This window comes from Sinocyclocheilus grahami, unplaced genomic scaffold (genome assembly GCF_001515645.1).
Source record: "Sinocyclocheilus grahami isolate Dianchi unplaced genomic scaffold, SAMN03320097.WGS_v1.1 scaffold191.1, whole genome shotgun sequence".
Taxonomy (NCBI): Eukaryota; Metazoa; Chordata; class Actinopteri; order Cypriniformes; family Cyprinidae; genus Sinocyclocheilus; species Sinocyclocheilus grahami.
The window spans coordinates 1,398,242-1,413,088 of NW_015505370.1; the positions used below are offsets into that span (position 1 = coordinate 1,398,242).

At 41.8% G+C, this 14,847-nt stretch overlaps 1 protein-coding gene and 2 pseudogenes across 1 annotated transcript in view; 1 reads left to right on the forward strand and 2 right to left on the reverse strand.

Moving 5' to 3' along the window:
- Positions 1 to 1,905, forward strand: part of LOC107594800 (uncharacterized) — an 18,137-nt gene extending 16,232 nt beyond the window's left edge. Inside the window, exon 7 of the mRNA XM_016284982.1 lies at positions 227 to 1,905. Coding sequence (XP_016140468.1) covers positions 227 to 877 — 651 coding nt within the window. The 3' untranslated portion in view covers positions 878 to 1,905. The remainder of the gene's footprint in view (positions 1 to 226) is intronic.
- A 1,652-nt stretch (positions 1,906 to 3,557) lies between these two features.
- On the reverse strand, positions 3,558 to 5,211 carry LOC107594857 (cyclin-dependent kinase 2-interacting protein-like; annotated as a pseudogene).
- Positions 5,212 to 7,729: 2,518 nt separating this feature from the next.
- LOC107594856 (serine/threonine-protein kinase pim-1-like) lies at positions 7,730 to 10,535 on the reverse strand (annotated as a pseudogene).
- Positions 10,536 to 14,847: the final 4,312 nt, after the last annotated feature.

The following is a 14,847-nucleotide window of genomic DNA, read 5'->3' on the forward strand; positions in this document are numbered from 1 at the left end:
TTTGGACCCTTTATTTAGTAGAACCTTTTTTTTTTTTTTTTTTTTTTTTTTTTTTTTTTCATGATTTGCTCCTTTTTGGGTTTTGAACCTGCAAACGTTCATTTACCTAGTTCCATATTATCATCACTCCACTGTGAGCTGTTTTGGACTACTTGTTATAGTTTTATGTGAACAAAACACCGTTACTGTGTATAGTAATAATATTTCCTCTTCGTGTTGTTCTTAGAATGCCAAAATGCTGCCTCCTGCAAAAAGGTTCAAAATAGAAAACTGCAATGAAGAAACCAACGGCTATCGAGTTGATCAGAATGGTATCCAGAAGGACGAGAGTGTTGATGGCTCCATGCTGCGTAAGCCTCAGGTGGTGCTGACCAGACTGGAGAACTTGACTTCTGTAGATCTAACCTCTGACGACGCTACACAGAGCACTGAAAACACCGTCCCGGAGAGGACAGAGGAAGAGCCTATGGAGACGGAAGTGTTGTCTTCGGATTCTGAAGCCACAAAAACCATAGAAGACCCCGAGATCTCCAAGGTTCTGAACAGCAGCGTCGTTGTGGACATCGTGGATCAGATGAAACAGCTGGAACAAGCTCTGAGCATAGACTCGCAAGAAGCCGCTCAACAAGAGGTTCAAGACAGCCAAACCGATGCTCTCGAAGATCCCGAGGGCAGTCAGGTGGTGCAGCAAGAATCTTCAGTTATTTTCCAGACAGCAGAGGGGCTTGTCATGCAGAGCGCTGAAGAGTTAGCCGCCAAAGGCATCGTCATTGTCAACGGGCCCGATGGCACCACGATGCACATCGAGGCACCTGAAGGCATTCCTTTAGAGACCGTTCATGCCCTGCTGGGCATTGAAACCGAAAGAAAGACTTAATGGAGTCACATCTTCACTTCCTGTTTTTGTCCATTATTCACACCATACATACGTTCTGCCTGTGTAATGGTGTTTTTTTTCAATGAACTTTTATTGCATTCTTTGTAAATTTGTATAAAAACAGTATTATATATTAGTAGTTTTTTTTGTTTGTTTGTTTATACAAAAAGAAGTCATTGTTCATTTCAAATTTTAGAGAATGTTCACTTATGTTGGCATATCTTAACTATTGGTTTCAGAGTCCGTGACTATGTAGCTGCGTGTTACATGTCTCAAGGGGACGTGACAAGAGTGATGACATGGTGGGAAACACTTGTGACAACACACTAAATTGTGGAGGGAATCCAGTGTTTTTCATTCTGGAAACTGATTCTTTCACAACATGCACAGATGGGAGGAAAGAAAATACTATCTGCCAAAACTAAGTTATGGACTCCAGCAAGGTTCAGTAAAGCTGTGGTAAGACTTTTGTGATACTGTGTCCACTTAGTTGGCCATCCAGTGGAATCTGTATATAAACCGTTCCTTTATGTTAGCAAGCCAGGCTGTAGTTATAATACAGTTTAAATTGGTACCCCATGACATTTTATTTATTCAAACACTTTTGGACGTTTGTTTGTTCGTTCGTTTGAAAATTAACCTGAAAATGGTTGATCCCTAGAGGTCTGGCCTAAAAACATATTTTGAGATGTCTTATGCATAGGGAATGTTTTGGTTTTGATAACTGGCCACTCAGTGCAGTAAGAAAGCGCTCTAGATTTGTAAAACAAACGGAGAAAACTTGAGGTGCTTATAATCTTAGACTGCAGCCTCAGATGTTCCATTGTTTCTGTTATTTAGTAGTTTGTCTAGTGCAAAAGTCATTTGAAAAGTTGTTGCACTATTTTATTACTTTTTATATAATATCTGGTTTACTGTGTTTTTGAAACATCTCAGCATTTTTAATACAAAGGGACATGTTCGAATATGACATTAAAACTTTTGTGAGTGAGTTTATGGAGTTAAGACTTTGTATGGTACAGACTGCTTACAAGGCAGTAATACAGTTATAAAAATAACATATTTTCGAGAAATACATTTGAAGGTTAAACATTACATCAAAGCTATATACATGTCATGATATGCTTTTAATTTGTTTACATAGTCCTCATGCATAGACTCCAGACTGAATCACAAAGGTCTGTGACCTGTTTCCAATAGCAAACTCCCTAGTAGCAGTTTTCCACTGTCCTCAATGTAGGGTTGGTACAGCCACAATGACAGGTAAACCATGGAAAGATCAGCATTAGCCGTGTGGGCCAATTCTCGCAGTATAGTCTTCAGCGCCAACTCCTGCTTGTATGACTCGTAAAGCTTGGAAGATACTTCAACTGTCACGAAGGTGACAAAGAAACAAAGGCCAATAACACAGAGCATGAGTGATTATGGGACATTGACATTTACATTTTTTAAATTGAGATAACATAGGGCTTTCATATATTTCATGTACCAGTTTTAGTTTTTTTAAATAATATATGATTATACATATTATGGTTGTCATACATGTATATGAAAACTTGCAATACATTTACACACCCTCAGGCCAGCCACGATGCAGATGAGTTTGTTTCTTCATCAGAACAGATTTGGAGAAATTTCGCATTACATCACTTGCTCACCAATGGATCCTCTGCAATCAATCTGATCCTCTGTGAATGGGTGCCGTCAGAATGTGTTCGAACAGCTGATAAAAAAATCACAATAATTAACAAGTAATCCAGACTCCAGTTGATTAATGTCTTGTTTAGTGAATAGTCAAAAGTGTTTTTTCAGCTGTGTGGATTCTCATTCTGACGGTACCATTGTGGAGGGAATCCAGTGTTTTTCATTCTGGAAACTGATTCTTTCACAACATGCACAGATGGGAGGAAAGAAAATACTATCTGCCAAAACTAAGTTATGGACTCCAGCAAGGTTCAGTAAAGCTGTGGTAAGACTTTTGTGATACTGTGTCCACTTAGTTGGCCATCCAGTGGAATCTGTATATAAACCGTTCCTTTATGTTAGCAAGCCAGGCTGTAGTTATAATACAGTTTAAATTGGTACCCCATGACATTTTATTTATTCAAACACTTTTGGACGTTTGTTTGTTCGTTCGTTTGAAAATTAACCTGAAAATGGTTGATCCCTAGAGGTCTGGCCTAAAAACATATTTTGAGATGTCTTATGCATAGGGAATGTTTTGGTTTTGATAACTGGCCACTCAGTGCAGTAAGAAAGCGCTCTAGATTTGTAAAACAAACGGAGAAAACTTGAGGTGCTTATAATCTTAGACTGCAGCCTCAGATGTTCCATTGTTTCTGTTATTTAGTAGTTTGTCTAGTGCAAAAGTCATTTGAAAAGTTGTTGCACTATTTTATTACTTTTTATATAATATCTGGTTTACTGTGTTTTTGAAACATCTCAGCATTTTTAATACAAAGGGACATGTTCGAATATGACATTAAAACTTTTGTGAGTGAGTTTATGGAGTTAAGACTTTGTATGGTACAGACTGCTTACAAGGCAGTAATACAGTTATAAAAATAACATATTTTCGAGAAATACATTTGAAGGTTAAACATTACATCAAAGCTATATACATGTCATGATATGCTTTTAATTTGTTTACATAGTCCTCATGCATAGACTCCAGACTGAATCACAAAGGTCTGTGACCTGTTTCCAATAGCAAACTCCCTAGTAGCAGTTTTCCACTGTCCTCAATGTAGGGTTGGTACAGCCACAATGACAGGTAAACCATGGAAAGATCAGCATTAGCCGTGTGGGCCAATTCTCGCAGTATAGTCTTCAGCGCCAACTCCTGCTTGTATGACTCGTAAAGCTTGGAAGATACTTCAACTGTCACGAAGGTGACAAAGAAACAAAGGCCAATAACACAGAGCATGAGTGATTATGGGACATTGACATTGACATTTTTTAAATTGAGATAACATAGGGCTTTCATATATTTCATGTACCAGTTTTTGTTTTTTTAAATAATATATGATTATACATATTATGGTTGTCATACATGTATATGAAAACTTGCAATACATTTACACACCCTCAGGCCAGCCACGATGCAGATGAGTTTGTTTCTTCATCAGAACAGATTTGGAGAAATTTCGCATTACATCACTTGCTCACCAATGGATCCTCTGCAATCAATCTGATCCTCTGTGAATGGGTGCCGTCAGAATGTGTTCGAACAGCTGATAAAAAAATCACAATAATTAACAAGTAATCCAGACTCCAGTTGATTAATGTCTTGTTTAGTGAATAGTCAAAAGTGTTTTTTCAGCTGTGTGGATTCTCATTCTGACGGTACCCATTCAGAGGACCCATTGATGAGCAAGTGATGCCAAATTTCTCCAAATCTGTTACGATGAAGAAACAAACTTATTTACATCTTGGATGGCCTGAGTAGCAATTTGTCATTTTTGGGTGAACTATTCCTTTAAGGGGTCACATTTGCAAAGTAAGCAAATGATTGCTTCACACTAAATTAGTGTATATATATACACACACACACAAACACATACATATAAATTTAGACGTAAACCAACTTTATTAAAGTAAACTTTGGACATACAGATCAAATGAACAGAGAATGGGATAGTTTGGTATGTGATTGAACATTTGTTCTATTCCTCTTACCAAACTGATGTGTGGACCACGTGTGAAAGAGAGGTGCTGCTCTTCCTTTCTCTCCAAACCGGAATGCTTTAACTCACAGATGCCACGCTCAGCATGGACCATCTTCTCCATCTTTGACAGTATGTTTGCCTTTGGCGAAACATTTTAGACTACATAAAAATGTTTACAAAAAGGAAGTATTGCTAATGCTCGTTCTGCAAAAAGTTACCATTTTATCCACAACGTCTTGTAACTCGACACATTCTTCTTCCAGCTCTTGGTTGCTCTGTTTCAGATTCTCTGAAAAGTGTCCAGCTGCCAAACTGCCTCCTTCCATCACAACATCAGGCTCAAGATCTGATCTGGGAACAGACATGATGGAGAAAACAGGTTACAGGTGTAAAAGAGCAGGCATATACAAATGAATATATAAACGCATTAGAATTGTACTATACAGTATAATTTATTTATATAATTTATATTTATTGTTTGATTAACACATTAAACGTACTTTTTGCTCACTCCCTGATTAACAATTTTAGTCGCAATCGTGGATCCCTCATTTAATCGCTCCCATTTCAGGATGAGATTATGCCAATCTGCGGCATCGTCCTTTAATTTCCTGGCCCTTTTTTTCAAATTGCCCTTTTTTTTCCTGGGGTCGTGGACTCCGACATTATGCATTTAATAGTGCTTGCTTTAATGTTAATCTGTACAATGCAATATCATCAGCTGAATTATGTTGTGCTTTTTCTCATCACGTAATTTAACTGAGAACATATGACCTATTTGCAGATTTCTTCTCAAAAAGCTGTATAATTGTCATTTATTGCATTAATTTTAAAAGTAGTTTTCAAGTATTTTAGTTCATCACAGTCAACAACATAGCCATTTATTGTTAACTCGCGTGTTTCTTCTACTCTTTTGCTCTGCCTCTGCCGTTTAATGCTATGACTATTGCGAACCGTGTTAGGGACACCTAATGGGACATTTATGTTATTGCATCGCTGACTGAGGCCAGGGGGCTTCTCAGCAGTCAGCTCTTGGTATCTTAACACTTTGTGATGGAGGGGCTCTGCATTACTTTTTATGTGGGTCTAGAATTTAATGGATCTTTTTTTTATTATTTGAACTATTAGTGGGTACAGTACTAATATTAGTTGTTTATTAGTTGTACTCATACTATATTATGCCACTGATCCAGAGACTGTTCCCCAGCATCAGATAATCTGATGGTCACATTCGGCCCAACACCCATTTACACTTGTGTCTACAATCAAGACATTTACTGCACAAAAGCTATTTACTCTGCAGAACTTTATACTTCCTGACAAAGGTCCATGCTTGTTGTTTTCTTGCAGTCTCTCTCTTTTTAATCTACATTTCTCTAAAATTAAAATATGCATAAATATACATTTATTAATGCACTGTATTAAGATTTAGACATTTAGAAAGAAATGATCTTTTTTTTATTATTTGAACTATTAGTGGGTACAGTACTAATATTAGTTGTTTATTAGTTGTACTCATACTATATTATGCCACTGATCCAAAGACTGTTCCCCAGCATCAGAGAATCTGATGGTCACGTTCGGCCCAACACCCATGTACACTTGTGTCTACAATCAAGACATTTACTGCACAAAAGCTATTTACTCTGCAGAACTTTATACTTCCTGACAAAGGTCCATGCTTGTTGTTTTCTTGCAGTCTCTCTCTTTTTAATCTACATTTCTCTCAAATTAAAATATGCATAAATATACATTTATTAATGCACTGTATTAAGATTTAGACATTTAGAAAGAAATGCTTAAAAACAACCACTGTACTGTCTGAAGGCACATTGTTATACTGTATTGTACTGCAGTGAATATTTGTTTAAATAAGTTTTGTAAAAATGTTAGCTTTAAGGTTGGAGACAGACTACTTTTAGAGATTTTGCATTTGAAATAAATCCAGACACAGTTAATGTAAAAAAACAACAGCGACCTTTATTTAAAATTACAGCCAGTTGAAACATTAACCTGAATGAGTTGTGTAAAGCTATAATAATAAATAACAGCAAAATAGTAGGAAGACTGGTAGAGAAGTGAACAATAGTGACTTTGTTCCGACTTCATTCTTTTGGATTGTTCTAATTTCCTTTTTCAAAATCAGATTTTATTCCATTCTCCCTAATTTAAAATGAATATTTGCTGTTTATTTTTTTTTTACAGTGGCAATATTACATAAAGGCAACAGGATTAATTTATATACATTAATTTTAACATTAAGACAATCTGCAAACTCCTTGACGTTACAAAAAATTATTGTTACATGCCTTCTGATGGTACACTTTTTTTGTTTTTCAATTTAATTGCTCATGACACTTAACTCAGTTATTCTTACAGTTTAATTTAAATCACAAATTTTGTTGTAGTTTATTATTAAGGTATTGGCAGTTTTATTTCCCCCAAAGGCCATTTTTATTTCTTGGACCCTGTCTGCAGCCAAATTACATGCTGATACCTTGGACTTTAAATAGTAAAAGAAAAGGCCCATAGTGTAACTCTCCTTTGAATTACTTACCTGGTATTACTTACCTGGTGAGAGTATTATTCAAATGAACATACAAAGTGATAAATAAATAAACCTCTACCACATTTTGTTTATTTTCACATTATGTTTTTAATGTGGCACACAGGTGTAATATAGAGGAATCACACCGGTGAAAGGAAACACTAGGGTTGTGAGAGGATTCCATGATGCCTTCGAGACAGAACCCCCTAGCATTAGCAAGAACCTCTAGGACTAGTGAGGTTGAGAGAGGAGCTCTGGGACTGGAGCAGCCCTGGACACGAGCTCTGACTGAGGCTATGACAGGAAACACTGGGCCAGACTTTGCTGCAATTTCCTTGGCAGGCGTGGCATGAAACTCTGTACCATCATGAGAGGAACCTTTGTGCATCAGTGACGTGCATTAGTGTGACCTGGTCGGTTTTGTCAGGAACCACTGGGAAGCTGTGCGACTGGAGCTGCTATGACACAGAGCTCTAGAGCTGTAGCAGGCTGGGACAGGGACCTGTTACATGACTTCTCTGACCTCAGCAGGTTTAGGAACCTTTAGGGATGCCTTCGCTGTGACTTCTGGAGGGTCCCTGACAGGATTTTTGGGACCTAGTTGCTTGTGGCAGGAACTTTTGGAGCGTCAATGTGAGGGACCTCTGGGACCAGTGAAGCTATGAAAAGGGGATCCTGAGACTTTCATCCTCTGTGGGGCCTTGCAAAAACTTCCACCTCAAGCTAAGGAGCCAGACGCAACCAAGGCTTGCCAGCCCTGCAAGACGCAAAGGCTGGAGGGACGGAGGGTCTAACTTAACTAACTAAAACTAAACTAACTCTTTACAATATGTACACATCCCTAAGCAAGTACTGTAGCTCCACAAGGCGCAAAAACTACCACCGCAAGCCAAGGTGCCAGATGCAACCAAGGCTTGCCAGCCCAGCAAAACGCTAAGGCTGGAGGGATTGAGGGGCCACTTGTGTCAGCCTGCCTGACGCAAGGCTGACCCTCTTTTTCATGACTTATAGGGGGACCTGAAACAGAATGTATGAGCACTGACCATATTGTTGCAGCAGGTACTGAATAGTAACAAAAGGAAGCTGATGTCCATATTGAGAGAATCAAACCAAACCAACAAACAGGCAAAAAAATAAACAAACGACCAAATGTCAGTATATACATTTTAGCTTATCTTAGACTTAGTACCTCAAACCAGTCATGGAACAGCATCTCCTCCAAATGAAGCTTCTGTTCTGGGTTGCTCTTCAGGCAACCTCGAATGAAATGGCAGCATTCTGTGCAGAAAGATGTGAAAGATGTATTACCTTCAACTTCACACCTGCTTTCTAAACTCTGAAAGATTCCCGCAATATCCTTTAGGACATCCTTTATGAAGCCACTGTTTTTCTGTTTTATATGGTTAAGAATGTCAGTTGTCCTTCTTTGCTGCAATGAATTTCACACCATCTGAGAAGCCCGGGTGGAACCAGACATTGTTCGGGAAAAGGCTGGTGAACATGGCAAACAGCAGCACGCCCAGTGACCACACTGTTGCCTCTTTCCCGTGGTACTCGCCCTTCTCAAAGTACTCGGGAGGGCAGTACATCACTGTCCCTGAAGGCAAGAGTTTGTCACATGTTACTCTGAATGAAATGGCATTTAATTTTGTGTCACTTCTGATTAAGACACCGTGTAACTGGTCACAAGAGTTTAAGTCCCAAACTACATGTTTAAAAGGTAATACATACCAGAGTAGGTGTTGTAAGAAGAGCTTTTCAGGAGGTCCCCACACCCGAAATCAATCAGTTTGATCTCCAGGGTCTCCGGTTTCCGGTGGAACACCCCCCGGGAACAGCACACGGCAGCAGCGTCAATCACCTGCCACATGAAATGACATGCTAACTCCTCACTAAAGAGGTTGCCGTGATACTGCCAAAAAAGGTGCATGTTGACACAGGGTGAGGGCCGCTCTAGGAACATGATATACTGGTCTGGATTGTCCTGCCATTCCAGCAACTCTATGATTTGGCAACAGCTGGGGCCTTGATTGGCCATGATTGTCAGGGCCACCTCAAGAGGAACTAGACTGTGATGATCAGGCTAGAAGAAGGACAGTTTTTATGATGGTTAGATGAAAGTGCTTTCTCAAATATGGATTTAGTCTATTGAAATATTTGTTCTTTAAGACATAAATGCAAACAGTGACTGAGTGGAGATGACACAGGGAGCGCAGTCTACTTACAAGGCTGATGTACGGCACATTCTCCGTCTTGGCTGCAAATTTCACAGCCACCGGAAGGCCGTCCTTGCACCGGGCCCCCTCAAAGACGGAGCCGAATCCTCCTACCCCCATGCCGATGGCATATTTCCAGCATGAATGTGGTCTATTAAAACATAATTATAATTATAGTTATTTTTATTTTTTTTATTATTTAATAAAGCAGTGTTATGCAGTGTGACATCATGCTATACTTATTGTAAAACTATTTTAACATGGCTTGTAATTATTATATAATTATTATACTTTGGATTTTGACAGTAAACTCACCCTCGATCCTCGTGATCTCATTACAGTCCAGACGTCTCAGCAGATGTGATGCATTCGCACCTGCTGACAGAGTAACTGGACTGTCCTGAGCTTGAGGCTCATCCCCATTTGCTGGTCCTCAGCACTTGTGTAGACTTCAGGACTACTGGAAGGAGCCTCCTGATGATCATTGTCCTCTACAGTACAGACAATGTCCTGTAGAGAAGTCTGATCTAAAGAGAGGAAATTAGGAATATCAACCAAAATAATATAAAATTAATATGGCATACACATATTAATTCTTCACTTAGGGGTACTTTTGGCTAGTTTGGAAAAGTCTTTACACTATTTCATCTATATTACGACAAATAAAGCGTAAGAAAGCAGTTTTTGTGATGTGTAATGGGTGTTGTGTTTTTTTATATTGTGTGTAATATTGTGTGTAAATGATTAAGAGACTTTTTATTGGATGTACAGGGCTCTGGTGAGGAAAACATGTAATTTACCATCAGAACACCTAATGGATGGTCTGGCATCAGCATCCTGGTCCACCTCACCCTGCTCCACCTGCTCATCCTGAGCTCTGGTGGATTTGGGGCAAGACAAACAACAGAAAGAGGCAAACCTCCGGAACCTCCTCTTTTTCTTTGTTTTCTCTCGCCCTTTCTCCTGCCCGCATCCTCCCTCACCGATACCCACAGGCATCTCGTCAGGACGAGGATGGACCTCCGCCTTGTGGTCGGTGGGTGTAACTGGTGTACGGGGATTGACCTCATGCACACACTCATCACCTCCTTCCTCCACCTTTTTTCTGCGAGAAAGTCGCTGTCCCATATTCAACACACGATAAAAACGCTATCAACAACTGTAAACACCGCTGATGATAACTACTCCTTGCTTGCCACAAAGTGAGCAGCTGAGTTTCAAGTCTTTATAGTTCCGCAGTACGTTCTAAAACGTTAGGTTACTGACATAACCCCGGTTTTCTGATAACATGAAGTGAGGTATCTCACTATTTTTGCTATGGGAACGCCTCAGGCGTGACCGATCACGGAAGCACCAATAACACCACATCTGCCAACTATGGCAGACCAATCACTGCAGCGATCAGGGTGTCCTGCCTCCCTGTATATAAACCGCAGCTACCTGCCATTTTGTCATTCTCCGCATATCTCTTCTCCGTGCAGTAAAGGCAAGGAGGGGAATGTTTGTGAGATACCTCACTTCATGTTATCAGAGAACCGGGGTTACATCAGTAACCTAACGTTATTTTTCTAACACTTGTTCGGCACCTGTATTGCCGATATACTGATGAAGCAGACTAAAGAAAGTGTAGGTTATTATCTGAGTCATAACTCCCGACGGAGGTGAAAACAGAATAATATGAGGAATTCATCCCTTAATAACCTGCATTATTCACCCTGACTACTCACTCCCAGGACTGAGTAAGCCAGAGAGGGTTCTGTCACATCCAGTCTATAGAAATGAGCAAATGTGTGCGGAGAAGACCAGCTGGCTGCCGTGCAAATTTCTTGAATAGAAATGCCTCTAAACAGAGCCCAGGATGTAGCCATACCTCTAGTAGAGTGTGCTCGTAATCCTATTGGGGCTCTATATTCGCATTGTTGTTACATAACACGATAGCCTTCACTACCCAGTGGGAAAGGCATTGACGGGAGATAGGTTTTCCTTTGTAAGAGTCAGCCCACGAGACAAATAGCTCTTACGAAGTGTGCGGGTTCTCTGAACGTACGTATACAGAGCACGAACCGGACATAAACTGTGTAACCTCTCCTTCTCTGGGGATGAAAAAGGTGGTGGATGAAAAGCTAGCAGGTCCACTGATTGAAATGCACCAGCGTGATCAAACACTTTAGGCACAAACGCCAGGTTAGGTCTAAAAGTTACTTTTCGATGTTCAAATGTATGAACATCATTCATGAGGAGTGAACTGATAAAGCATGTAGCTCACTCACCCTTTTTGCTGTAGTGAGAGCAAGTAACAGAGCTGTCTTTAAAGTGAGTAGCTTTAAGGCAATGTTATCAGTGGGTTCGAAAGGGGCTTTTGAGAGCGCGTTCAGAACTACGGACAACTCCCAAGGCGGGACCAGCGGCTTCGATACTGGGTGTAGCCTATTTGCCCCTCTCATAAATCGACCGACGAGAGGGTGTTGGCCAATAGTACTTAAAGCTGATGCATCTGTTGTTAAGACCAACATGACATGCCTTAATCTCTGCCACACCATGAGGATCACTTGGGGGTGGAGTCTCCACTCCCCATACAGAGCATTCCCTCTGGACAGTAAATCCACTCCCCTGTTCAGGGTCCTGCTGCTCCACATAATCAGTTCTTTCGCTAACGAGTGAAGCTGATTTATGTAGGCTATCACTGCTTTATTGTCCGTCCTGACCAATGCATGATGATTCTTGAGAAAATACACAAAATTTCTCAGAGCTTGTAACACTGTTAGTAGTTCTAGAAAATGTATGTGCTTCTCTCTCACTACAGGAGACCAAACTCCTTTCACTGTTCTGCCCTCGAACACCGCCCCCCAGCCCGTGAGAGATGCATTTGTTGTCACCATTTTCCTTAACAGAACAGGACCCAGAGAGTATCCTGTCCTGAGAAAAGACAGGGCTCTCCAATGACGAAGAGCACTCATGCATTCTTGTGAGATGCGCACTCTGCGGCTGAGACAGCTCTGCTGAAAAACCCTGGGAGCCAAAGCAAGGCCAAAGGGTATTTTCATATACCTGTATGCTGTGCCCTGATAAGCGAACCTCAGATATTTCCTGTGAGTGGGAAAAATATCTATGTGAAAATATGCGTCCTGGAGGTCCACTGAGGTAAACCAATCTCCCTGACGTATACTCTGACACAACATTCTGAACAACAGCATTTTGAATTTGTATTTTCTGAGGTGTTCGTTGAGGACCCGTAAATCTAAAATGGGACTGAGACCTCCCCCTCTTTTGGGAATCACAAAATACCGGGAGTAAAAACCTATATGGCTTTCTCTCGTTGGAATCACTCTTATCACTCCTTTTCTCATTAAAGAGGATATTTCTTCCTATAAAACCTGAGCTGCTTCCCCTTGGGCCACTGAGATTACCACTCCATTGAACATTGAACTGATCCCCAATGGGCCCTGGGGTCCGTCTTCGCTCACTAGCGGTGTTGCAGCACACTCTAGTGGCGAAGGAGGGGAATACCATTGAAGGAGTTAGAGTCGTCTTTATTTGTGATTGTTTTAATTTTTTGTGTTATTTCTTTATTTTTTATCCCACTCTGCGCCCTCAACCCTTCGTCTGGATGCGTCAGAGAAAACTTTATTTGTGATAGGATGCTTACGAACTCTTGTCCTTCCTCCTTCAGAACAAACCTCGTAGGTGGAGGGAGAGACAATTCTTTGGGGGGCACCAGAGGAACATGGGCCATTTCCCCCGCACACATTGGACTTTGAACTGACCATACAAGCCCATTTCACATTTAAATTCCTTCTCCTTTTCCCCGTGGGAGGGAGAATGGAATCGTTCTGAAGGGATGGAACAGAGAAACCCTGAGTGCTGTCTCCAAACCCTTCCTGATGCCAAGCTGACGTCTCAGGTTGACCACTTCTCTTTTTGTTTCCCTGAGGGGTTGCCGACCAGTGTTTCGCTGTTGTGGCTGCGAAAGACTGTTTTGGTTTCATGAAACTGGGCTTTGACTGAGGGCCCGCTTTCCCGGTTGCTGCGATGGAGCCGGACAGGAAGGTTGATAGTCAGAATGTCACCCTCTCCCTGAAGGTCTGAAGTTCGGTTGGCTCGGGTGATAAGGCTGAGCTGCCGGCTTTCTGGGGAGAAAGACCTCGAATGCCTCTCCCTCTTTTTTCCGCAGGTCACATTGCTGATGCATCGCTGTTCCCGTCGTGCCAAACATGGCCTTTGGATCAATAGGGGCACCCAAAACCTCCACCTTCTCTTTGTCAGAGGGGCCTGACAAACCCAGCCATAGCGATCTCTCTCCCACAACCGCTGAGCCCATACTCCAACCGCAGATTTGAACTGCTCCGTGGGACGTGCGCAGGTTTAAATCTTCAATGACACTTATCTCCTCCCAGAGCGCTGGGTTGGGAGATCCGGAGTCCAGCTGACGCCCCATCTCCTCAAATAACTCCGCTTGATAGGCAGTAAGGAGGGACGTCGCGTGCAAAGCACGAACGGCCAGTGCAGATGATTTATAGATCTTTTGAAAAACAGAGGCGGTGAAGTGCTCCTTTTTTTTTTTTTTTCTTTTCCCTGGCAGCGAGGCTCCGGTTGAAGAGAGCGCTGCCTTGCGACTTGGATGCAAATGATTAGCCACAGATGATATAACAGGGGGAGGATCCGCCATCCCCAAATCCTCCATTCCCTGAAAATCCATCCTCGAGAAGCCCTTGACGGGCACACGTGGGAAAAAGTCTTGTCCCAAAACCTCTTCATTTCAGCCACACAAGCCGGGACAGCTGGAATAAACTGCCTCGCTGGAGGGATACGTGACGGAAGTCTCTTTCCCTCATACAAATCTCTTTCAGCCCCCTGACCTGCCGGTTGGGATGGCTAGTCGTTCGATAGTCTAGCCGCAGCCCTGCGACAGACCTTGAGTAGATCCGTGTCCGTCTGTACAGGGGAGGGTGAACTCACATCCTGTGCACTGATTTGGGGGAAGAATAGCATCTTCATCATCGTCATCCTCGGCCTTGAGGATGGCCGACAATATTTCGTCCTCGTCATCTTCCTCTCCCGCTAACATATCTTCAAAAAGTGGGGGAAGGACGGGTGACACCCTCTCCATCATCTCTCCCCACGAGCTGCTGGCCAGAGTTGGACAGAGCTGCCTGAGCGTGTTTAGTGCCCAAACAGGAGATGTAGAGGCCGTGTGAATCCTTTGCAGAAATCCACATTCCACAAGCACATGGATGGGGAGGAAGTCCTTTTCCTCCGGGGCTCTCCGGCTTTTTCGGAGAGCCATTGGGCCTGCACTCTCTTCATACGGTAAGCCCACCACAACGTGACAACTAGTACGGAGCTGTGCTGCGATAGAGAGCGCTCCTTTTCCTTATTTTTAGTGCGAGGTGAGTGCCCCCAAAAACTTGGAAAATAAATTGAAAACTTAAAACTCGTCCTGATGCGTTAGTTATCTTACTCTAAGTGAAGTCGCTCAACAAATGTTAGGAATGTATTGCGTTTGGGATGTTACCTTGCGGCTCCGACTGTAAACGAATT